Source organism: Morone saxatilis, unplaced genomic scaffold (genome assembly GCF_004916995.1).
Source record: "Morone saxatilis isolate NCDOM2014 unplaced genomic scaffold, NCSU_SB_2.0 Contig1, whole genome shotgun sequence".
Taxonomy (NCBI): Eukaryota; Metazoa; Chordata; class Actinopteri; family Moronidae; genus Morone; species Morone saxatilis.
In genome coordinates, this window is record NW_023339651.1 from 10,576,297 (window position 1) to 10,603,373 (window position 27,077).

At 39.3% G+C, this 27,077-nt stretch overlaps 1 protein-coding gene across 1 annotated transcript in view; it reads right to left on the reverse strand.

Moving 5' to 3' along the window:
• Positions 1–27,077, reverse strand: part of LOC118335124 (protocadherin-15-like) — a 153,434-nt gene that overhangs the window by 16,975 nt on the left and 109,382 nt on the right. Inside the window, exons 26-34 of the mRNA XM_035671332.1 lie at positions 26,400–26,509; positions 25,226–25,366; positions 22,058–22,185; positions 17,682–17,912; positions 17,240–17,328; positions 15,461–15,637; positions 14,707–14,925; positions 13,710–13,718; positions 11,960–12,070 (exon numbers count right to left, since the gene is read on the reverse strand). Coding sequence (XP_035527225.1) covers positions 11,960–12,070; positions 13,710–13,718; positions 14,707–14,925; positions 15,461–15,637; positions 17,240–17,328; positions 17,682–17,912; positions 22,058–22,185; positions 25,226–25,366; positions 26,400–26,509 — 1,215 coding nt within the window. The remainder of the gene's footprint in view (positions 1–11,959; positions 12,071–13,709; positions 13,719–14,706; positions 14,926–15,460; positions 15,638–17,239; positions 17,329–17,681; positions 17,913–22,057; positions 22,186–25,225; positions 25,367–26,399; positions 26,510–27,077) is intronic.

The window sequence follows — 27,077 nt, forward strand, 5'->3', positions numbered from 1 at the left end:
TTATTTGCTGCGTCTCTTGACTATTTGCTGCTTTAGTGACCACATTTCCCATGATAATCTTTGCTGTAGCGAGGATCAAACCTGTGTGTTAACAACTGCACGACAGCCGCTCTCTTGCTACGTCTTGTATCTGTGTTTCTCAATTCAGTTTCAATTAAATGCAGTCTGCTTTGCTGAACGTTGTAAACAATACATATTCACAAAGACGTCAAAAGATGTCTGTTCTCCAGCAAAAGCACACAATAAGAACTGAAGGAGTGAAAGCAGGATCGGAGACAATGAAGATGCACCGAGTGTGTGCAATGACGTGCAGCACACTGAGGTTGAAAGCTAATCTTAACATAAAACACTTCGAAAGCAGTCAGCTGAAACAGTGACACTGCCTGCAACCTGTTTAATGCAGCTGTTTGTTTGTGTGTAAGTGCATATGTTCACGCTCCTGTTTTTGCCCGAGCTCTTGTGTGTATGTCTGTGACTGACTGTGTTAATACTTTAAGTATAAGGATTGAGCCTTTTATAGACTCACAGCTTAACGACACAATGTTTACAGCTTGATCACGATTTTGTGCATGTAAGGAGAGACGCGTTGAACAATTGCAAAGGCTGTGTGTGTGTGTGTGTGTCTAAACCAGCTCATTCTGTCTTAACATAACGGCTCTACAGATACCACTGGAGAAAAGATATATCAAGATCTGTGTGTGCGTGTGTATGTGTTTGGTATCCGACACTATAAATCCGCTCATAATTATCACTTGATAACCACAGATACGACCATCAGGATTTGTTGTATTTGGCCGTACATCATGATTTGATCTAGTTTCCCAGATTTCATGATCAGTGACATACTGGTCTTGTGGGACAAACGTGATTCTGTCACTTCACAATGACAATATGCGACTGGAGACAGCTTGTTGAAACCGTGTAAGTGGATGGCATTTAAATCTGCTGCTGACAGAGCTACTGTATATCTACTGGCTTTGGTTCCACACCTTGTGATGCTTACAAATACATTTTAGACATTTTTTAAGGTAATGCCAATGCTTCAAAGGCTTCCACTTCCTACCATATCTGGGTAACATGTCATGGACATGTCATTACTTTTCCTGTATAACAGCTACAGGTATTTCATCAGAGGAAAAGGGAAGCACTTGACATATCTCACAGTAGTTACAGATGACATTCCCGGTAAGAATCACCTGTTGATTTGACCCAGTAGAGAGTCTGACTATTGCAAAAAATGTCATTTAACTGTGTATAAGATGGAAAAAAAAAGGTATATCAAAGGGATAAGACAAATCTCAACATGAAAGTGAATTACATGCTTTGCAGAGGTCTGTATGAGTTTCAGTATATAAGATTTGGTCTGAGAAGGCATTAAGGCATTCAGTTTACATTAAAACATGGTAAAATTCCACAGTGCCACCCAATCTGCAATATTATCATCATAAGTCCTTCATGAGTTTTAAAGGTTTTATATGTAACTTTTTAGAAAACCATTATTCATATTGACACCAGTGGCTGCTAAGTGAACTGCAGTCAGCGTCTTATTGCTTGTGCATCCTAGACATCAGCCAAAAGTAACACACACAAGGCTGAACGCTAGAACATAGATTTAAAACATAGAATAACATTACTATCTGCAATGTTCCTATATTTTACTTGGACCATTGACTCCATACTACTATCTAGCTTGCCATTTACAAATCATCCCATCAGCCAAAACCACGAAGCAACCGATGCCAGACCCACAGCATGCAGCCAAGTCACAGCCAGTCGGCCAATCCCAGCTTATAGGCTGATTTACAGTTATAATTGGATGCCCCTGGCTTGCATTTCTTTTGACTAGTAGAAAGCAATCCTGAGCTTTGTACTGTTAAATCATTTATTGTTGGTTAAAAAATCAACACTGCAAGCAAGCTAAAGTTAGTCAGACAACTACAACCAAGCCACACTGAATAACGTTATCCAGCGCAGGATGCCTCATAATTTTTTTCGTTATATTACAGTGATTGATAAATAAAAATAATACATACAAATAATGCTGGCAACCATTTTGTTTGGCAAACACTGATGCAAGGCAATTGAACAACTACGCCTGCTGAAGATGGGAGGCTTCAACATGGGACCGCAATTTTACTTTATTGATTTTGTTATGCAATTTCAAAAGTAGACATACAAAAACCTTTGTTCTACAATGAACCCTCTTGAATGAGTGGAAAACATTAAATGTATAAGTCCAGTTGTTAGTTTCATTTTGGCCTGATGTGGGTCTGACACACAGCATCTCATATCTGAGGTGGGTAAAACATTGCATTTTATTACATTGTATAAACATTGTATTTTCTCATTAATATGCCACAAATGTAGGAGGCTGTGTACATGACGCCCTCTGCATAGTTTTCTGGCATAGTTCCATCAAGTGAAAACAACTGCACAGATGCTGTCATTCTCAGACAGTAGCTTCATTTTGCACATGCTTATAGCACTGCTGCTTTAATTTCCCCCCCAAAAATGCCTCAGTGAGGAGCAAAAGTACTGTAAAGATGCAGGACAAATATTGGAGTTTCTATCTTGGTTACTTGGTACCATTGGTGCAAATGTTAAAGTGACACAAGACTGGGGACTGTTTAGTACTAACTAGGATGAGTTACTACTGTAGCTCCCAGTATAATTGTTAGATGTTGTTATAATAGTTAATGTGAAGGACAATTTCTAAATGGTTTCCTTTGTGCTGGTTTCTCCAGCACAAAGAAGATGGATCCAGTGTGGAAAACTTCATTCATGCCTGCCGTTGAATACATCAAAATCTTTGTTTTGTTGATTCCAACTTTTTGTCAAATGAATATGGTCTTGGATACTCTTTGTCAGCAACATATTTTATTGAGAAAAATGTCTCATGTTCATGGCCTTTTGTATTTTTTACATTTATCAATTCCCGAGTACCAAGTACCCGCACAGTGATTTTAATGAAGGAAACCTTGGGCACAAGAAGTCTCTAGAAAAAGTACATAAAAATTTAGCACATATTGTGAATAAAAATCTCTACATAAATGTTTTAGACATTGTTTTACTGTAGCTATGCACCTACCTACATATTAACATCTGTCTCCTTGAGAAGGAGGACATTCACATGACCTTGTGGAACATCAGAAGACAATGCAGGACCATTGTGGATACACAGATAATGTGTCCAGAGGTAAAAGAAAAATATACAATTAAGTAAAGACAAATGAAAATGAGTTTTAGATAGACAGAGAATAGCAAAGACTGTTTGAAAACCTTTAAGAGCTAAGAATCAATATGGGGAACTAGAGACAAAAATATCCAACTAAATGATACTGTATTTGAAAGAAAGCGGAACATACACAAAAAGACAAAAGATAACAGCCACTTAAAGAATGTTTCACTTTCCCCCTGTCTCCGTTTGCAATGTGAGGATACCATTAGTTTTCAGCACATGCTGATGTACTGATATGAAACAGCCCTGTCTCCCAGAAATGACATTTATATACAACTAATTTACAGCAGCAATCGTTTAAAAGGAAACATAATGCTGACAGGTATCTGATGAGGAAATGTTAATGCATCTGATGTACAAGTCACAAAAATGTTGAAACTGTAGTGAATGTATCAGTATAATGTTTATTGATAACGTATTTCATTTGTTTTCTGCCAAAATATCTGAACTTGCAGTACAACAGCTACTTGTAGTGACTACTGCATTGTTAATCTTTTTTTGTCTTTTAAGGAAAGATCATGATCTTGGTTTAAGACAGAAGACGTCTGCTGTGATTTTAATCATGAAACACAATATGAATATCAACTTTTAACTGAAAACCAAAATCTTTCCATAACCTTAACCTTAAAAGTGCTTTTGTAGCCTAACATTAATACAGACGCGATTAAGGAGGCAAGTGCTGGTCATAACCTTGTGTGTTTGTGTGGCTTTCGTCCATCCCTTTTCCGAAATGGTACATAAATGTATGTGTTTCATTCAATCAAAAAAAAAAAACGTTACCCCTGAAGATAAATTACGTTTTGGTAGCGCAACGTAACTGGGAAAATATTTTAGTAATATATAAAAGTGATTCGTAGAAGACATGGGCGAGAAAGATGCGTAGTTGTGCGCTGACTCAAATTATTAAGATGGAAAGACGTTTGAAAACAGCAACCTACTTCAGTACAGATCAGACAGAAACTGTTACAATAAAGGTCTTTGCAAACAAGGTTTGTATTTTTCGCATACATATTTTTTACTCTGTCATTACGCAAACCAGGAGCGTTTCACCTGCTGATAAAGGAGCTGCCCGCATCTGCAAAGCCTGCTGTCGCTCCTCCTCTCTCATTTCCTCCTTTGCTTTTTATCCCCTTATAGGACCCTCAGCAGGCTGTCGCCACTCCAGAGAGAGCTGTCCCTCTCTGTCTGTGTGCTGTCCTCATCTTCTATTTCTTTTGACTGGTGTGGAAAAATGCAATCGAACCTGTTCCGAAAACTGTAATGACGGACAAACGTTTCTGAGTCGGTAAGTAAAGTTGATTGACAATTTTGAAAGAAAAATACAGACTTGGTGTGCAAAGGCCTTAAATGTCACAGCACTAGTTAAATATCCAACAGTGAATATTGATAAAATGGAGAGAAAGAACAAATTGTGACAGTGATGTCACTGTAACCTTGACATCGTAAAATACTGCAGCAAAACTATCTAAGAACATACAAAGAATCCATGTCCGGTAAGTTCACTCCAAGTTGGCAGGTTTAACATTGTTCTCTCCTCCTCTGTTTGTTTTTCCTTTTCACATTTAGAATCAACTAGTTTAAACGTCCAGAGGGTGTGTGTTAAAACCACCCCAAAAGTGTAATTAGCTTCTCACAACAGCAAGTGGCCCCATCAGCAATCATGTGTCTTTCATTGATTATAATTTGTTGTTGACAAGAATGTCAATTACTTGGCATGGATATAAAATGTTAATGATAGTGAAAGTTAACCAGGAGACATTTTGCTACTTCTAATCATCTGATTTCACTGCTCCCATCTGCAGCTATTTAAGCCAATTTTGCTCCGTGTTAATTAAAAAACGTCCTAGAAATGTTGTTTGTGGGGAAACTAAAATAATGGCAGAGACAGATAATGAGTAAGCACTCCAAACAGCTACTTTGACGTTTGGGTGGGAAGCAGGCTAATTCCTTCTAGGTTTACTGAAACGGGGGCCACAAATAAAAAAAAAGGACTTAACCTCCCCATCCTTCCACACTCCTTTAGTCCTTCTGTCCTCTTGTGAAACTCAGAAATTGTGTGGAATACTATAACTGAGAGTGACAGCCCTTTCCAGCTATTACATGACAATTTATTACGGTGATGCAAGATGTGACCTTTCTTGAAGTTGCACCTTTTTTTCTGTTTGCCATCATTTGAGAGGATAAACATTTTTCTTCTACCCATATAGTTTTTTATTAGGCCTACTTCTTGTCTTTTCCCTTCTTATGTATAAAACAGGAAGTTGTGCTGGAAGAGCACAATAAAAATCACCAAATCATCACAGCATCCCACTGAGCTATTTTAAGCATCAGTCCCTTGACAGCTCCACAGCAACTACGCACTACAATGTTAAGAAATTCCCCACTGTGTGCTTCCCATTTAATCAAGGCAAAGGCTAGAGCATTGTAGACTGAGAGGGGAATCGTTTCTCAAGCTCTTCCACAATGGAGTTCATGTTTGGGTTGGGATGAATCTGTGGAAGTGGAGGTGGAGGTGGAGGTGGGAGTGGAGGATCCTCTCCTCCTCCTCCTACTCCTGCTCCTTCTGTACCTCCCTCTTCTCCCTCCACTCCTTCTCCTGCCCCTACTGCTAATGCATCCAAGGAGTCAAGCGAATCAATAGAATCCATGGAGGCTCGGCTCTTCAGGACCTTTTTGAGCGGGATCTGTTTCTGATCTATCTGACTGAACATGTTGGCCACCGACTTCTCAATGTCCGCAATGTTTTGGATGTTCTTTAAGATTCCTTTCAGCTCTTTTCGAGGAAATTCGGGCTCCACGGGGAGGGGTGGTGGCGGCGGCCGGAGGGACACGGGCCGCAGGGCTGGTGCCTCCGAGAAGGATGGGAGGACAAAGGTGGATGGACGCAGGAGCGAGGGTGACAAAGGGGGAGGGAGAGGTGGAGGCGGGGGAGGTGGTGGAAGAGGAGGGGGCTGAGGAGGAGGAGGAGGAGGAGTCTGCTTCTCTGTATGGTTGGACTGAGATGAAGCAGGAGGGAGAGGAGGAGAGGAGGAAGGGTGGTGTGGAACAGGAGATGAAGGAGGGAGAGGGGCAGATGTGGGAGGTGGAGGTGGCGGGGTTGGAGGTGGTGGTGGAGGAGTTGATGGAGGGTCAGGGATAACCTCAAAATGGACCTGAAGTGTATCTTCCGCACTCTGATTTCCAGATAGATTCACCCCAAAGCGCCTCAGCACAGGAGGTGTTGGCTTGTGACTGGGTGGAGGAGTCCCTCCATCACTTTGGGTGACAATGATACTTGGGGGACCCTCTTTAACCTGAGCAGATGAGATACTGTGGGTGGGGGTTTGTTGAGACTCAGGGAAAACAGAAAGTATGATATCAGGCGACAAAGATCCTCGTGAATCTCTGCTTTGCCTTTGCCTCATTTCCTGGAGCGCCTGTTGCTCAAACTGTCTGGCTTGTTCTTTGACTGTCAGCTTGGGTTCCAGACTTTGGCTTTCCAAGTCTGAATCCAACCCACGGTCAAATCCTATATCCAGACCACCATCTTTACTATCCTTGAATTCGGCCTTTAGAAGCTCCAGCTCCCACTGCACAGGATCCATTACCACTTGCCGTCTCAAAGTGTCATACATCTCTCTTCGATGTAATCTTGAAGGGAGAGTCCAGCTGTGTCCACCCCCGGATCCCCATCCGCTGTCACTGCCACTGTACCCACCGAATCCCACATCTCCTCCGTGAGAGCTCAGCCTCAGCCAGGCCTCTCGAAGGCCTTTCCTGGAAGGGGAGAAATTCCCAAGAAGGTCTCTTCTCCTCTGGCTTCTTCCATGAGTCTCTGGGCTACTCAAAGTCCCGTCCTCATGGTAGATAGGATTTTTGATAGTCAGTGGGTTTTCATCAGAGAGAAAGGTGATGTTGGACTCAGACTTGGGCAGGTTGTTTAGCACCCCTCCGTTAGCAACGCACTGACGATGAGCAGCGATCGCTCGTGTCGCAAAATCTGAGATCAGACGTTGGCGGTCGCTTTCATCAAGACTGCCATGACTTCCACCACGACTGTCACCATGACTGTCACCATGACTTCCTCCACCACCACTATTGTTTGACCGGCTGGTACATGAATGGAAGAAAAAATGAGAAAAAAAAGATGAATTGAAGGGAGAAATAATAAAAGAATAAGATAAAGATAAAGATACAATATGAAGGAGAGGAGGGTATAGTGAGTTTGAAAAATGTAATTATATAAATGAAAGCCAAATGATATGAAGGAGGGAGATTGGGACTGAATGAAATTTAAATGAAAAAGCAGTAATGCACAGAATGGTTAAATAAAATGTTTTATAAAGGGGAGTGACAAAAGACGGATACCAAGAATGAGAGAAAGGCAGATAAAACAACACAACTCTGCTAGAGCTGTTTTTTGATAAATGAAATGAAAAGAGACTTCACATTAAGAGATGAATGAATAAGGGAATGAGAAGGAAATGGAGGAGGGATCTTGAAAGAGGTAACGGCATTTTCTTTCTGTGTCGTTTTTACTGTGCGAGAGATGGAGCACTAAAAAATAGTCTTGAAACACAAAGGATAAGAATGCAAATAGATTGTATATTCGCCTAAAGTGGTGCACTACAAAGACGCTTCTGCATCACGACTATAAACAATGCCAGGAATCTTTGGGGCAGGGATAGACAACTGTGTGTCATGGAGTTCTGAGAGTATGCAGATTTCCTTCCAACAAAAGACTGATTATATCCTCTTTCTGGTTGAAGGAGCACTAATCCGTGAAATCTCTCGTGTAGTTTTTAGACTTTGTTCAAACTCTGCAGACTCTTGGTACTCCGTGGCACATGGCTGCCTATTTCTATGCAGAGATAACCAATGCAACTAATTCATCACAGATCCGCTAAGAGCACAACTAACCTTCAGCTGCAGCAACACAACTTTGCTCTCTGATCTACCAAAGTACAACTTACCCTGCAGGTAAATTAAGGAACGATGAACAAGCACAGACACAAACACAAAACTAAAGCAAGAAAACTGTCACAGCATAGTATCAAACTAGTCACAGAGGTGAAACAATTTTCAGCATCCTACTCACTTTTGTCTGTCAGCCATGGATAAAAGTGGATGGATGAGAAGAAGACAAGGTGGACAGATGAGTCAACGAGAGTGGATGAGAGAAAACAGGAAAAGTATAGTGATGAAATGATAGGAAAGGAGGATGTTAAAAAAATCGAAGTTGTGAAAGAGAAGAGATAGTAGAAAAGGTCTATATAGTATAATATGTAATAATGTTATATATAATAACAAATCAGTGTAAACAAGTAGGGAGAACACTGGATTGATCTGTTTCGCTGTCACATGACGAAATGTCTTTAGGATTTACTTGTCCAAGATAGTTTTGAAAAATCCAGTCTTGCACAATACACAGCTATTCCTGGACATGGCGGATGCCTCATACAATGAAAACCATGTACTGCTGATTACGTCCAAGGTAAAAACCTTTGATATCAGTTGTTGAGAGAAGGAAGAATATTTTTTAGTTAGTTTCCACTGTCTGTCTGGGAAACACAACTTTCAAGTCATAACTTAATTGCCATACCACTATGCTTGCTATGAGATAAAGAACATAGTCTTAGTTCAGTTAATGATTGTTCAACATTTTCAATATAATTGTGAACAAGCTTTTGTATTTTACTTTATACGCTGAAGTTGTTAAGCTGTTTTCTACCATTTGAAATTTAATGGGAGTCATTAACTGTGAGAATTATGTAAAAAATAAACAAACAAAAAAATAAAAAGAGCAACAACAAAAACCCTACAGTGATCGTTAGCATGGAAATATGGAAATACTCCAGTGAATAAGTCAAAACAAAATAATCATCAAAAGTAGGGAGGCATATGATACATATCAAGTTACTGACACAGCACAAGTGATGATAATAACGTGCTGTTGCACAACTATTAACTTTTAAAAAAAAACATGCTTCATTTAATGTGCTGCTAATAATACATTAAAGAACACTTAATTTCACATAGGTAATTGAAAACAGACATTAAAACCCAAGCCTGTCAAGAGAACAGCCAAAGGTAATTAAAAGGGGAAAAATGCCTCGAAAATCAGTCTACTGAGCAGTTTGATAATGGACCTTAATTATGAATGTGCAAACTTTTGCACTTTGCCAGGTTTTATACTCTTTAGGGATTATTTAGTTCCTACAAGATTACAGTGATACAGAACACACACACAGCTACAAACACACACACATACACACTTATTACACAAGAAATCCCAAGAAACTGCATACTTTGCAAACACACACACAAAAGACCTTCCCCACCACAATTAAACAAGCTCTGTAGCTTATCAATTGAATTAATTATCGCCCAGGGTGGTCTTTATAAATTACGGGCTGCATTTATTTCAATTATCTCATATCCAAGTTCATTTCCGCACACATTTTTCAGGGGACCGTCTGGGCTGTTTAGTCTCACACACGTGCACACACACACACACACTCACTCTCCCTCACACAGTTGGAAATCCCTTGTTGTCATTTCGAGATAGTTTATTCCATCTTGCATATGAATTGCTCTCATGTTAATGGGAGTGGGGAGGCATATCAAGGACAGACAGGAAACCTGTGATGCATGTAATGCTGATAAGAGTTCCTCTCAAATTCTTCTTAACGCTCCAGTAAAGAATTATAAATGAACTGTGTGGTGCCTGAGTGAGTGAGAGTGTGTGTGTGTGAGGTTGTTAAAACTTTCCGATAAAAGTTAATACGGGGTCTCTACATACAGTCACTGTTAGACTCTTGTTTAACCAAACTAAGAGAAATCGGCAAGAGGATAAATTAAACAAAATGTGCTAAAAGATGCACAGAACCCAGGGGCCTACAGTAAGTGGTGAAGAGAATATGACTAAATTGCACAATAATATAGCAACTTTCTTAGGCAGTGTAGAGTAAGTAGTAATAATGTGCTTCTGCACTGATGGGAGTTGAGACGTAGGACCGAATTATTAAAAAGTAATTTCACATAATCCTCAAAAAGCATTGTTATATTGCCTTAATTTACTAGCCATACATTTACAGTCTTATGATTAGCAACACTCAAAAATTACTTCAGAACATTCAGAAAAGTCAAGAAAAGAAAGGTCATTCTTAGAGGATACATTTCGGGTACTTTTTTTGTTTTTGTGTTATTGAGAGCCACCAATCCATGTCCAAATCTTGAAGTAAACTTGAGAGGCTGTATTCAAACTGAATATTGTCCCCTGGGCTGATGGTTGACCTTTATTTTATCTTTTGCATGGTGAGGACATTGGTATGCATAACAACTGGGAAACTGACAAGGAAAGAGCAGAATGTCACTGAAGTCTGTGAAGATAAAATTGCAGGGTTTATCTATGACGGTTAATGTATTCAGAAATGTGAGCTTTTTTGGTGTTAGTTTGATGTGGGGTTACAAGGCCCTCCTTGATTAATCCGGATTACGTCGGTCTCCACATAATGTCAGTTTCTTTGGCTACAGCAAAATGTAAGATGAAGGAAAGAAAATGTCTCTAGACCACAAAAACAACTATGAGGCCACATTCACAACAGTCTGAGGGACATTTTAATGCAGATAAATCCTTTCAAGGGCTCCCAGTTTAGGAGTGATTTGGGAAAGTGGTGGGGTGAATCAACAAGTTATATTTCAGTGAAATGCTATATTTCTAAGCATGCTTTAATCAGTCTTCAAAGACAGTTATGTATGATTTACTTAAAACTTTCAATAAATGGTTGGAGGAACGTAATTTTACTAAATGTTTAAGAACAGTCTTCACTGGCTGAAACACTCTGCCATTTTGTGTGAGCACAGCCATCTTATCATTTATCAGTCTGACGTGAAACTGGCTCAAGACTTTGACCAATTAGTTTAATAGCTGGTCTACGTTGGCAAGCCTTTAAATATGGTTGTTCAACAAGTCTGTAGATGATGTGGATGTGTGTCGATCAGTGACCCAAAGAACACCAAGTCTGCTGTCCCCATCCGAGAGTTACTGCTGGTGTGATTGGGCTGTGTTATTTAAGATCCAATCCAATCCAATCCAACTTTATTTGTTAAGCACTTTAAAAACAACCAAAGTTGACCAACTTTTGATCACTTTTGCACCAATGCATTTTGGTTTCCACTACTAACATCTTCATCACTTTCTTTTTCTGCGTTGTTGCACTCTTGAGCTAAGATAGATCGAGTTTGTTATTGTGTTTGAGGGTGAACTCTAATTAACTGTGAAGCTTTTACAGCATCCCAACCTGCTACAGGCCTTACAGTCCATGTTTTGAAATTGAAACACAATTTAGATGTCTTCCTGGCTTTTGTCATCTTGTTTATATGTTTTATCTTATTTATACTTTCCTGTTATTTCCAGTTACTTTGTGTTTTTTTTTTATCATTGCCTTCTCATTTTTAATGCATGAGAGAGGTGAAATTTGGAAAATATGGGACTTGTGCTTAGCCTTACCTTGAGAATAATAGCTTCGGTCTGTAGGGAATGAAAGATACAAGTATATTTGCAGAGCTATTTTCCATATTGAGTTAAAACGTAGGGAGATAGGATTGACTGGATGTGTGGATACCACAAAGCATGAAAAGGCACACAGCCAAAGGCTGAAGTTTAACAGCCATAGAAATGTGAGCTAATGCCTCTGCTTTGGCTCATCAATGCAAATGCCACTTTCACACTTCACTTACATGGCATTGTCGCCCAGCTCCTCATACAGGTTGTTGGCAGTGCCTCCCCCAGGTTTGCCTGTTGGCAGTGCCATCTGGATTCGGGCTGTTTTGGCACACTCTGCCTGGCGTCTGGACACAGCAGAGAGGAAACACAGGGTTAGTTATCTAAAGTTAGAGTAAAACCCTGACCTTAGAAAGTAGAAAAATGGTCATAATCAGTGTGGGAGGGCTTATAACTTCTTTCTTTGTCTGAAAGGTCACAGGTTTCAGGATTTCAACCCCTGGCACATCCATTCCAATCTGTATCCTGAAGCAAATCCTTATGTCAGTTGCTCCTTTTGTGTGTTTTAACAATATGCAATATTAACAAGTTTCTAGCATTATCATCTTATCTGAATATACAATCTGTGATTCATTGACAAATTGTTTGACGTGCCTCTCTACATGACTTGATGGATATTAAAGCAAGACTATGTAACATATATACGATGAAGAAAGTCCATTGTGGCTGTAAATGGCAATTACAAGATAACAGCATAATGATTCTGGAGCTTGTGGAATGGGACCACAAGCTGGAACAAAAATGGATTTCTTGGTACAGCATATTCAATTCCTATTTTACTTTTTTACTGTTTTACATTAGTCCAAAACCTTTGAAATATTAAACCGTGACAAGCTAAAACTAGGGCTGCTGCAATAACCACAATAATAAAATACCGTGCTATTGACAAGCCAGCCGCAGGGAATGGGCAAGCCACCGTCATGACCGCACGTTTTAAGATATAAAAGTGTCTCAGAGCGGATAAGCTGGAAAGACTTTATACAGTAGAAGCTGTGTCTGAAATGCAGAGCTACTCAGTAGCCTAGGATTACAATACCACACAGGAGAAAGAGCTCATAGCCTCCACCTCACTCACTCTGGAAAAACTCCTAACTGGAAACACTAACAGTCTTTTTGTAGAAAATTCCAACTGGTTCGTCAATTATCAGCTGTGGCATTCATGTCGTGCAGCTTGCCACTGTTTTGGTTTAATGAGTGAGTTAATTTGCAACTTTCAGGAACTAACTGGCGACTTTATTCGGGTTAACAGAAGAAGGGAGACTGCAGGTGAGTAGTACAAGCAGGTACTAAGATGAAGTATCCAGTTTTACTCCTTACAGAGTAATTTGCACTAACAATGGCGGCAATACAACTGTTGAGCTGCCCTCAATCACTGCAACGGAAATTCCTTTACTGGGGCCTAGGTAAAACATCGTAACACAAGGGTTCATAAAGCCCACAAATAGGCAGAGCAAAATATATCATAATTGCTAACATTAGCCAGTGTAAGCTACTGGTCAGACCACATAATGCTCTATCAGCAAAGCTAAAGAGTTCCTTAAATCTAGTGAGCATGTGTTGGATTCATTATGAATTCATTATTTAACTTTTCATTTGTAAAGGGAAAAATTATGTTATTTCTTCTCTCAAAAGTTACGTTGTCTCTTTTTAAATAACCGACTGGTAATCTTGTTCACGAACATAATCGTCTTAAATGACCACACACAGACGCACTGTGATAAAAGCATCAGTCCTTGGACATTTACTGATTCCATGTTCTTCAGGATTAATTTGTCTGATTGTCCGCTGTCCTTTCTGTTTCAACACCCTTTCAGATCTCATCCATTTTATTGTACAATGAAAGTCAACAGATTAATCACAATGAAAGGTGTTTAAGACAGCGATGACGTTAATATTTTAGATTGAGAATATGAAAGGAGTACTCACTCTTTGAATCTGGTGGCGGCAGAAGCATCAGACAAGAGACAGGGAAAGAGAGAGAAGGATTAGTGACTATTTGAAACATAAATCACACAGCACCTCTTGTTATTCAGGATTACTTATTGTAATTTACAAGCAAGTTGGACTGTTGGTCTTCATTATAGTCATTTAGCAACAAAGACTAGTGATCATTATGCTGATGATTACTACTCTGTTTTCCTGTCTTCAAATCTCCTCTCCTCACTCTCTATTTGTCTCAGGATGAGTAGCTCCCTCCAAAATGCAGTGATCCAGTTTAAATGTGTGTGTGTGTGTGTGTGTGTGTGCTTGTTTATGTGTGTTTAGGAGACATATGAAATTAATAGCCTTTCACGGTGGTTAGCTAAACAAACTATTAGAATTGGCACTGCGGGACAGGCTGCCATGCTGAATCATCTTGGGAAGCGACTGGCCCAGGTGATAAAATGATAAATAGCGCAAAAGGACGTCCTGTGGGAGAGACTGCCAGCTTTGTCTATTTTTCTGACTGTCTGCATTCTCTTAAAAGAAATTCATACATTTTCTAAATGGCTTGTTTTGTTGCTTTGCTAGCATTTTCCTTTTTCAAGTCAAATCCTACTTTTTTAGACATATTTTGAGGACCTAAACCTATATATTAAAATTGAGTAGCACTATTTTCAATTGCGGATCACTGCACATCACTTAAAACATACTACAGTGCCCATTTTCAGGAACATGCGACCCAGTGCAAAAGTGTACATTACGTGTTTTAAATAGTTTTTTGAACATTACTGGAAGTCTATAGTACAGAGAAGTAAGCTATCAGGCTTTGGCTACACAGGCAATTATTGTTGCACTGTTGGTTTTGGTCTCTTTATGGGATTTGTTGATAGAAAGAAAGTATGGACTATCGCCAGCCTAATCCTTTAAACACTATTAGTCTAAATTGTCCCTGATTAAAGAGCCATTTTTATTCCACATTTGCACATAAATTCACACTTACTGTCTGTAGGTGATAATGACGATCAGTATGGCAGGGACACAGCAGATAATGATGATAACTGCCAGAGCCAACAGTGCCCCCTCTGTGTAGCCTACAGTCTGCACTGCTTTCTTTACGCTGGTAACGACTTCAGGGGTTCGGATCTCCAGAATCCGTCCACCAGGAGGGAGGAAGGGCTGGAACTCTTTATTTATGTCCAAGAGTTTACCATCAAGGAACCTAGTGAGGAGTAACACAATGATGTAACTGAGACCATGTAAATTTGCAATTAGGCACTAGACATTAACCTCTATTACTCAGTGCAAGTGATGCCAGTGTTAATGCGTGGTGTTGAAGGCCAGAACTCTGCCAGCTAGATGTCAAAAACTTATCCAAGCAGCGGAGTTTCATGCTAAAAATCACACAAACACACACCTACTCATTTGTACTGTTCTACTCTGTTTCGCAGTTTTTATGTGTGTGTTTGTATTTCCTGACTCCTTATCCTTAAAGTAGCTCCCAGTGAAAGAGAGGACTGGCGAAACTTTGCGTCTTGTTTGAATGAGCTGTCAGAAAGTACAAGATTGACTTCAACAGTCAACAGAACCTGTAAACTTGTGTGACTGGCAGCACTCCAAAAAACTAACTGAGGTCAATTAATTTAGGAATTACTTAATTGCGATGAAATTTAAGTTAGGTCCTGTCCCATTTTATGATATAAAGCTATTGGAGAGCTGCCATTTTACTTTCATGGATTTGTTGGCAAAGTTCTTACTTGTAGAGTTCCTGTCTAGATACAGCTCTATTTGTCAGCGGGTCGATAGCATAAATCATCAGGTCCGACTTGGTGTAGTCTTCCTGCTCCATTCCATCGCCATGGCGATTGGGCCCGATGGTTTCCACGACAACCTTTGCACCTGGTATCTGTTCCTGGACATAGCGCTCCAAAATGCTGAGGATGACAAATGATGGATTTTGATTGATGGATCACACTTCACTAACTTCTTCTGGATACACACATATACAAAAAAAAAGCCCTCAGACACCAGTCACAGCAGACACACCAAACAGACACACTAAATCACACAACACACATTTTTTTCATCTCGTCAGCTAAGCAGGTTCTTGCTGTGCAATATTGATTTCTGTCCCCCCGGAAACAGGAAGGGTCCCTTCAAGGTGTGTTTATATGTGTGTGTAAGAGAGAAAGAACGTGAGTAAAGGAGAGAGTAAAGAAGGTAAGGGCTTTAAAACATCATTATCAAGCTATGTGTTAGAGGCAAAAGAAGCAACCTGAGCTGTGGTACAGTGTTTGTCTGTTGGTGCACATGGCAGAAATATCATATCATATAATGAATAATGCAGTTTATGTTTAGTATTAACATCTTTCCTTTCTTCAAATGAATGAATATATATTTGATGGACTGTGGAGGGAGATATTACTTTCAAGCCAATTCCTCAAACAAGCTGAGCTCCATTGGAGCAAAGTCAGAGTATCTCACATTCCAGCTGTCATTGTGGTGTTGATAAGGTCATGTTTTCAGGGCTCGAGCCCCAAATGTTTTGAACTTAGCAAGGAATATTTTTTATTAGTTCGTGTTGGCTTCAAGGGACAGAAGGTGGGGGAGGATTAGAAAGGAGCTATCTGGTGGCATAGGTAACAGTAACAGGTACAATTTAAAAAAATCAACATTGTGGAAATATATTCTAAAAACATTCCTGGCTGTTCATATTCACATACAAGGATCTGGGCTAGCCTTCTTTATTACATTAACAGGGACATTGCTTCCTCTGTATCTGTGGTCTAGCTGTGGTGGTCTGATGCCTGTCCCTGTTACAGTCCCAGTATGGGTTCTAGCTCAACAAAGCACTTTGAGCTTCACTCTTACTTAGGACACTTCATTATGATAAAAATGCGATTTTTATACATAAGACTGTTTGTGCTCTTTATCAAGTCTTGTTGATTTCCCCATGGTAGCAATTACAGCTTCAGTCCTTGAAGACGTACCAAAGCTAAATCAAATATAGAGGAACCTTGTATGACTAAAGAAGCTAAAATGGCATCAAATCAAGGTTAAAACTTAATTGCATTACTGTATGACTGTTGATTAAACTTTTAACTTAATACACCCACTCTAATAGAAACATGGAACTAGAACTTCAACTGTTAATGACAATGTACGTATGGATAGCAAGATGTGTTCTTCACCTTTATCACTCTGCTGTTCTATGAAATTACATATTGTGGTGTATTATAATATAAAAATAGTTGTGTTTCCAAGATCAGAGGACAACTGTTTAGAGTCTAACCGTAAATTTTAGGGTCATTGGTTCAACAAACAGGCTGTCCATCAACAGCTATTTGCAATGTTGATGGTACGTGTTGAACCAAAACTGCCTGCTTTCTAGACAAGAGCATCAGTATAAGAAATGTTGACTCATACGTACTGGTGTAGGTACACATAGCACAACCAGCTTAATGCTATAGGTGATTTATTAATACATTATATTAAAAAAGTGGAAGAACGTGGAAATGTGGGAGAATGTACGTTACCTGAGCAGCTTGTCTTTGTTTTTCTCCACATAAGTTGGGGGGACATTTGATACGACCACCTGCATGTCCAGCTGGTTCACAACCGACACCTACACAGCAAAAGATGCAAATAAAACTGGTTTCTGCATTTAAATTGGGCGGAAAACAGCATGTTCAGCTGTGAATAATTTCACTAAACTCTATCAGATGGCACCTTGATCACTGGAAAAAGCTTGTATTGGGAATAATAACATTTCCAATCCAACTACTATGCTTCAAGCTAGTGACACTTTGAATTGGTTCTCACATTTTTATCTCCTTCAAGGACATTCTGGGAGCGACATAAATCCCATTGTTTCAATCATGCCATTCAGTTTGTTTTAAGGAAAATGTAGAATATAAGATGAAATACAGGAAATGATAATAAACCTGTCACCAATGTCAAAAATGTAAATATACACACCACTATCTCCGCCTTGCTGCTGTGTCCTTGACCATAGTTGTCTGTGGCAACCACCTCAAACTTAAAATATGACCTCCTCATGTTGCGGTACATGATTGCCGTCTTCACCACGCCGCTGTACGGTTCGATGACGAAGCCATCTTTGCTATCCTTAGTATCTTTACCAGCAGGAGGGGGAATGATCAGCCGGTACATCATAGAACTGTAGTTACCAGTGTCTTGGTCCAGGGCCTGTAAAATGAGGAAAATAAGAATCACCAAGCAGTGGCATTATTATACAATTATTTTAATAATTATTAATTATAATCAGAATTATAATGATCATAATCACTATTATAATGAAATGTCATCATCATCATCCATGCAAACAACACTTTGATCAAGTCACTGTTGCCATTATTGTTATAATCAATTCTTTGATCTGTGATGATTACATCATGACAGCCCTCCACCTCCTCATTTGATTCCAGGTATTTGTGCAGCTGATCAATACACAGCACTGCTATATTGATCAACGGATATCCTGTCCCGAATTTGTTTTCTCGTGAGGGAAACCTGCTTCAGTACTTGTACTGTTTGATGTAGTACTCTGAATCAGCAGTAGGGGGTAAAGTGGTGCTTTGAGCTGTGTGCGGGTCTATTCATCTGTTCTGTCAGTCTGGCTTACTATCAAGTCTCTCGCTCGTTCACACATACATGCAAACCCCACATTCACATCCAGACACACACTCAGACAGACATTGATTTATTGCCGGGTCTTTAAGAGGGGCTGAGAATATAGACTATAGATTCAGCTCTGAGACACACACCATCAAGAGGTAACAATATAATAGAAGAAACAAAAAGAAAATTATTTTTATTATAGCTAGGGAATAAAGAAATGGAAGCACACATATAGAAAGATGAGGAGATGGAAGAAAATATGTACAGATCTATTTTGTTGTGTTCTTATTTGCAGAGGTAAGTTAGGATAACCTTTTAGCAATGCATTAATACTGCTAATATCAACCAACTGTCCACTTACATACCTATTCAAAGCAGGTTTTCAACATTTAATGTGTTCATACTGGAAAAGTGGCAAAATACTTAAAAGTACCCTTGATTTTTTAGCTTAATTTAAAGAAAAAGAAAGCATAATTCTGGTTGGTGGTGAAACAGCTAGAGGGAACACTTCCAAAAACCAAAAAGTGCTGTCATTTTACTATCTCTTTAAAGGACTAGTGTGTAAGATTTACTGGCATCTAACCCTCTCCTTCTAATCGCGATGGAGAAATTACAGTGCCTGCGCAACGTGCAAAAAACATGAACGCCCCTATGTAAAGCCAGTGTTTGCTTTGTCCTTTCTTGGCTACTAACACAGTGATTCTACATGGCGGTTGTGAATATTATATTCAACTTCTGCCAATAGAACCTCCTAACTGTTACACATACCTTTAACTGGCACCCCTCTAATTGTCATTATAAAGTCGCAGTTTGAGTGCACACATTGCCTCATTTCCTGTAAATTAAATCATTAAAGTATGTTTATTTATTGTATACTAACTCTAAAAACAGCATAATGTAAAGATAGGTGTATATATTGTATACAATTAGTATGAAACTGGAAAATAGCTTTTTACTTCTTCACTATCAGCATATCCCCTTTATGTGTCTTTCACTCAGTTAGAAGTGGACAGCCCTTTGGCATCACTTTAATAGCATAAAACAAAATATCCTCCAAAAAACAAATACACTGACGTAGCACTTTAACAATGTTAGCAAGTGCTGTAAACATTTCGGTGCTGTTAAAGCCCTTCCCATCCAGTACTTTGCCCTTTATGAGAGGAAATCAACAATGTGGAGGCTAAAATAAAAACAACCACTCTGAGCCCCCTGCACACCTGAGGCTCATTCAAAAGCAGTTTAAAGGATGACTGATTCACTTGGTGAGTCAGGCCAAGTTCAGACCAACGACAACATTGTGTGAAAAAAATCCAGCCCCTTCATTAACGAAAGCACTGTGGGGTTGCGCTGGCAAAAATATGGAAAAGACAACATCATCTGGCAAGGTGTCGTGTTTGCCAATCAATACATGCTAGCCCACATTCCAAATTGGCTTTTTTTTTTGTAACATGATTGATGTAGTTCAACTGTTTACCTTTGGATTGTGATGATGGATAATAAAATATTTGTTGCTGTGGTAATTTTCCATAGTTGCATGACCCCTTTTTACTTGTGTTTACTACATGTTTTGTCAAGTCTTGTATTCTTCCTTCTTGATCTTCCCACATTAATGTAGGGCTATTTTTGGTATAAACACCCACTGAAAGGGAGGGCTGGAAATATTAATTAAAAGGGAGAAGAACAAGCTGGAGAAAGATAGAAGGGTAAATTCAACAGCTCTGCACTTGCATCGGTGTGGTGGGGAAGTGTGACTCAAATTGAATTAGAAGAAAAAAGGTATCTTTGCAGGTAATGAGTAGGTTTGCTAATGTGAGACTCATCTGCAATCTAATCAATATCTGTGTTCTGGCAACCCTCTGAGGGACAAGAAGACAGAACTCCTGCACGTGTACTTGAACACGTACACTGAAGGCATGACAGCCCTGCATGAGCCTATACACACACACACACACACACAACATGCAGCTTGCTACACACACGAAACTCATTAAGACAACGTGCGTGCTTCAGACAGATGTGATGGAATTAGTTATACTTGAGTGAAACCACTAAGATTGAAAATGCACAACTTTCTCTCCATCTTTTGTCTCACTCACACTTTCATCTAGTAGTTCACAAATGTGCCGCCAGCGCCCCTGTCCATCTCTCTAGTCCCACATCCCCCCTCCGACTCCAACTATTCATCCTCCCATGAATCATGTATGTCTTCCCTGTCTTCTTCTGTCCAGTCAGTTTGTCTCTCAGCAGGATGCCAGTTATCTTTATCTAACCATCAATCCTCTCTCTTCCTTCCAACCTTCAGATCTACTGTCTCCCTGAGGTGATTGAGCCTACTAGCAGGCTATTAGTTCTTTCTGTAAGTCTGCTCATGTATTCACAGAGGTCAGGTGACTGTAAAGCAGGTTACTGTAAACCAGCTCCAGCCAAATGTAGTATTAACACTGAAAATCCATATGCAAAACCACCACCTCAGGTGTTTGCAGCAGAGGAATAATAATTTGAAACTCAAGGTTTACTAGTAAGAAAAGCACATTTTCTACACTTTTGTGAAACTGTGATTTCAAATATCACTCTTTATTGCCTGCTCTCCCTTATTCTCTCATCTTCCATGTCACTCTCACTCTGAATGATCTAATGAAGCAGGAATATCTTAGAATGATCTTAAAAACTGTAATAAAATATTAAAGAACATACTTTTTTGCTAGAGACCCTGCCCGAGTCTCTTGTGGCATTCAGGCTCATTAAAACATATTGCTACTTCTTAGATAGAGGCTAAAAGAAATAGACTCTGTGACCCATTTTGGGTCCTGAAAGGCATTTTAATGTTGTTTACAGTGATATGGAATTCTCCTGAGTTAGGTAAAAAGAAAGGGAAACAAAGAGATGAACAAAGAGATGTATCAATTAAGAGAGAGATAGAGGTAGATGTCGAGGGAAATGCAGAGACAGGAAATAATCTTACCAGTTAATCTTGTTACTTACTGGACTGATTATTGCCTTCATTTAAAATAAACAACACAAATACGATCACGCAAATCCACAAAGGCATCGTAACTGAACTGTAATTTTAAGTGTCTCACATTAAACTCAGGGATATTCTTTTAACCAAGAGCTGGTAACAAAATAGGGGACAAGTTAAAGGAACACTATCACAGACTAAAGCCTAGAGTTGAATTCACACATCTATGACAGGAAAAAACTAAACATCATAACCTTTACAAAGACTTTATTATTTATTGCAAGGCAATAGCAATTCAGTCAACCAATTCACACGGATTATTGTATAAATGTGGAATATGTACCATTAAGCTCAGCACAGCAGTGAGTGGGGTTTAACAATGAAAACTTCCCTCTCTAAAGTAAGGTGGACTCAAAGCCTACAGATGGATTCCGCTGGGCTTTTTAAAATGTATATGAACAACAGCAGAAAGCAGCGTCATAGCTTTCAGGTGAGCGGCGTGGCATCAGGCATGCAGCCAAAGAGTGAGCAGAGCACTGATGGCTTAAGTAATCCGCCATGATTAAAATCATTTGTTGGATATATGTTGCAGTCTTAGGAGTGTGCCCTGTGGGTGTAGAGGTGACTCGAGTTGGGTTGCCTAAACTGGCACATAGGCTTTGCTTTATTATTAACATTATATTGTCACGTGTTCCCATATTTTTATCAACCCCCCGCAGTTTGGTTGTATATGTATGTGTGTGAATGTCTTTACCTGTACTTGCAAGACGGAGGTGAAAGTTTTTGCATCTTCTGCAACCCCTCCGATGTAAAGAGATCTGCTGAAAACTGGCGGGTGGTCGTTCTCATCCAGGATGTCAATTATCACCTTAGCTGTGTTAGCTAGAGGACACACACACACACACAATTTACACATTATGTTACACCTTTGAATTTGGCATTACAAAATGCAGAAAAAGGGAGCTTATGTTGTCTCAAGAGACACACAAAGCCTTTTTTATACTAAAGGAACAAGCTGCGGAGTAAAAAAGCAAACAATACAGAAATTATAAAGGACTAACACAGTCATTTATGTAGATCACCCCTGACCTAGACCAGCCAGTATCATCCTGCAATTGCAGGCCAACAGTTCTGAACCTGCAGTCCAACAATGTGCCTCATATCAGCCACATACCATTTAGACCTGCAGATGTAGACATCTACGAACAGGGAAAGTCATAGCTTTTGCAGGCAATGTCACAAGCATACAATTGCAGCAGCTATTACTACCTTGCTTGTAGATGATAATATTCACATGTATACACTACAGGTCTAAATTTGTTCTGCTTTTGAATTCCTTTTCTATCTTCTTGTGCAGGCTGGCAAGAGTAAAACTCGTCTGACAATGATTGAACAGCCTCTCCTGGTGGGAACATTTGTTTAGCCAAAGTTTCAGCCCATTCCCATGAGGTGATCTGCAGCATTTAGAGAAAACAAAGATGAGACAGCAGAGACAAGGAGAGTTTAAAAAAGGTTTCAAATCTCTGCAACATTAAATTGTCAATAAATAAGCAGCAGTCAAAGTTCAAATTTAGGGACAAAAATATTATATTAAAAAAGGTCAGCTTATCTGCTTCATCAGGACTGTGTGTATGTGGTTTGATTAGATTTGATATTAGTGTTAACAGCTTCACAGCTGTCATCACAATTTGGTTTGAATATTCCTAAACTGTGATTGGTGCGCGGAAGTATATGAGATCACATAGTACCAGCTGAGCTCTGGCCACTTCAAACCAGTGAGATGAGCACAGATAAAACACAAATCTGTCATGTAAAATAACCAAAACTGTTCTAACTTAAACACTAAAAAGTGACCCCATTAATCATAGCGATAAGCTGATAAAATTGCTCTTCAGGAAATGTTCCATAGTGATCAAAAGTTGGAAAGTAGAGTGAGTAACGACTAAAGGATTTTTAGCTTCACTTCCAGAGCTGACAGAAGACATTTACAGATTCTGAAAATGTGCCGTGAGAAATATAAAGAACAGCTAAATGTCTAGGGATGCGGCAGTAGAGGTGACCTTGCTCTGATCCGTCTGATAACATTTTTGAGATATACTATGCATCAAGGAACTTCACAGGTCATGACTACTGAGAATGTTGCAGTCGACATCATGACCTTTCCAAGTCAAAAACGTTCAAAAATAATGTCTGTGCCAAGGTTGAAAATCAAGTTTTGCATTTGCAAACTGCATTGGAAAATCTTAATCTTAAATGAGCAAGAAGAGATTAAACATCACAGTAATTCAACCAAGCTACACATTCAGTATAAAACAAAACATTGTGCCAATGAACCTCTGTCATTCACATTCAGTGATTGCAACTTGGAATGAGTCACATTCAGCCTTATCCAGACAAAAACTGGGAGATGTGAATCACACCCACATGAAACTGCAACACAATGACATCAACCAACTCTGTGAAAGGGTGAATCATGTGTCAGAAAGAAAGAAGAAATCCCAGTAATGTAAAGTGAAGTGAAGTGAAGACAAAAGAAAAACACATTAAAAACTTGGGCACATAAAAAGAAAAGCTCAAAACAAACAAGCAGATGCAAACATTAATCTGCTTATTTACAACAGCCAATGAGAGACCATACCAAAATGTCTATTTACGATTCCAACCTTCACTTGAGTTAGAAAACCGGATTAACACATTGTTAGAATCCTATTGATTTGTTGCCTGATTAAAATGCGTACCAAAAAGCATTCAAGGAGATTTGCTAATGACTACAATGATTTGTAGTTTTAATCTTCAAAGAATGCTTGAATTCAAATAGTTGGATGAAATGAGAACAGCATGTGGTAAATGCTATAATTAAAAAAGAAAGAGAAACCCGGGGAGCTGAGCATCAATTAAGAAGAATGCACATACATGTTTTCAAACTAAAAAGGAGAAAACAGACCAGCAGAGAGAGACAGGAATAAAAAAGGCAGAGAGAAGAGGCAAGAAGAAGAAAAGGGATAGAGGGGGAAGAGATAGAGACTAATTAGAGTCATTTTCACTTCAGCTATAATGTCAATTAAAACCGTAAAAAAAATTGTTGTGGTCGGTCTTTCCCACCACATGCACCTGAAGGAAAATTCCTTTTTGGATGGATTGAAATGAGGAGAGAAATTAAACAAAAATAAGACAGAATGAAGAAAGAGAAAAGTACAAAAAGAAATACAATAAACGAGGCTTATACAGACTGACAGACTAACAGGTTCAGTGCAATTTAACACTAACTTGACCTGTAAGAATCGCTCTGTACCAGTGTTTGGGAAAAAAAAGCTACAGCCTTACAGATAAAATCTTCCAAACTGCACGGCAGCTATATTTGGCAACTTTGATCATTGCAAACATGTTTTCATATTTGAGAGTTAAATTCCGGAAAGCTACATAACTGCATTTCAGTAAAGACTTGGGACAGCCAATGAGACCCATATCTAGCAGGAGGAGGAAAGGCCAGCATTTTAAAACAGCAACAGCACAACAACAAACTGGTGGAAGCATACAGATTTGATAGACAGCTGAGAGAGGGGAAAAGCTACGTGAAGGGTAACAACAACAGCCAAGGCCCAATAGAACATGTCTTCCAAGACATAACTGTATGGACAAGGAGAGGAGTTGGAAAAAACTAGGTAAAATTAGAGCGCTCCAGAGAGTATGACACAGAGAGAGATAAGTGTATGTGCAAGAGAGAAAGCTACAGCCTGGGGCGATTATTATCAAGTAGTGGCTGTTATTTTTAATCCTTAAGTGTGTGTGTGTGTGTGTGTGTGTGTGTGTGTGTGTGTGTGTCTGTGTGTGTAATTAGAGAGAAGAGAATCTGCGATGATGCAATCCGATGTCAAAAGTAAGTTTAGAGGCGGAGAGTTCATAAATACAACCACACACTTACTCTTAGAGGGAGCTCGAAAGTTTGAGGACCCCACTCTCATGGAGTCCGCTTCTACCTTCAGAACGTAGCTGGAATTGGCCTCATAGTCCAGGGGCTTGGCTGTCGAAATCACTCCCGTCGTTACGTTTAATGCAAACGCACCTGGAGAGAGAACGAGAAATGGAGATAAAGAAAAGACAGTGAGAGTGGGGAAGGTTGGATCAAAGACACAGAGAGCAAATAACAGGAGAGAAAGGTCAAAAAGAGACACAGTGGGATAGAATTTTCTTGTATAAATCAGTGAGATAGTAAATGGAAAGAAGGTAGTGTGTCCTGAGCTGCTGACAGAGAGAGTTTAAACATTGTTTAAATAAGATCCAATGTAATTAAAATTTCAATTTCAAGTGTTTCATAACCAGATGAAATGAAGGACAAGGACCCCCCACAAATTACCTATGGACTTAATATAGGCTACAATAATATGGTATTAATCAGCAACGTTAGATAAACAAAAGTTGTTCCTATAATCACTAAGTTGACTAAACACGCCACAATCTGCCTGTGCACAATATTAGCCGTAGCTGCTAAAATAAACAACATGAGGTATTCAATCACGAGGCAAATACAGAATTGAGACTTGTTATAGCAGTTGGGGCCTGAAAGGAAGCAGAAGTAAGTGACAGCAAGGTGTCAAATGTCATTGGTGAGATATAGAGCACATTCTGTAAATAACCCAATTTGTGGTTTATACCTAGAGAACAGATATCCTATTGAACTTATTTTTTGTTACCTTCATTACATGTTTTAACTGTCTTAAGAGTAAACCAAGAGTTTGTAACGTTTACACGTGCGTCTTGGAGAGATGGATCCAATCACCCCTTTTTCTGTATCTGGCTAGGATGTGTCTCAAACCACTTCCTGAATTAACTTGTCTTAGATGCCCAAGATGGATTAGGTGTAAATGGGTATGAGTATTTGGGTAAACATTTTCAAAAAAATTGTTATGGTTTCAACATGTATGCTCTGTCTCCACACAACTGGTGGCCTTGCTAAAGAAATGCTATATAAGATAATAACTGCTAATAACCCTGTACATAATTTAATGGTATAAATGAACTTTAGCGGTCAGCAAACCCCACAACTGAAACCCACAAAAGGCACCACTCTGCCTATAAAAAGCTCAGAGTATACTCACCTCCCTCGTTGCCGTCAGTGATAGAGTAGATGATAGTTTGATTGACAGCAGCTGCCATGATGGCTCCCACTTGGGTTCCAACAGCAGCCTCCTCGCTCACTGGTGGAAACCTGGAAATGGATCAGTCAATACATATTAACTGATAAGAATAATAAGTATGTATATGTAGACTGGGCCCCCTCGCTCTCAAGGGTCGACTGCAATTTGGCAAGTTAAATACAACCGAGAGTTGTATCTGTCAAATGTGTCCAATATTTACCCCAAATGTAATGTATATGTAAGCAGTGTTCACACGTACTGAGCTACTATGAGGGTATATCAATCAGTGTGCTGTTAATTGTAGGATCCTGAATATCAGTCTGACATTAAAACGGTGAAAATTGTCAGAGCAATTCGAATCAGTCTCACAACTACCACACACTGATAATGTAAAAGTTGGAATAAAAAATAAAGGCAGCTTCACTCAAGTTTCTGAAGGTTGATTTTTAGAACACAGCGACAGGACACTGAGTCCAGTGGCTGGCTGAAAGGTACATAATCATTTCTTAACTATAGAGTATGCTTTGGATAAAGGCCATTCCAATTTCCCTGAGCCCAGGGTGACATCGTCAAATAGCATTCGAAGAAAGATCTTCAGTTTTGGTTTGAAACATGGTTACATTTGAGAAGCTAGAGCCA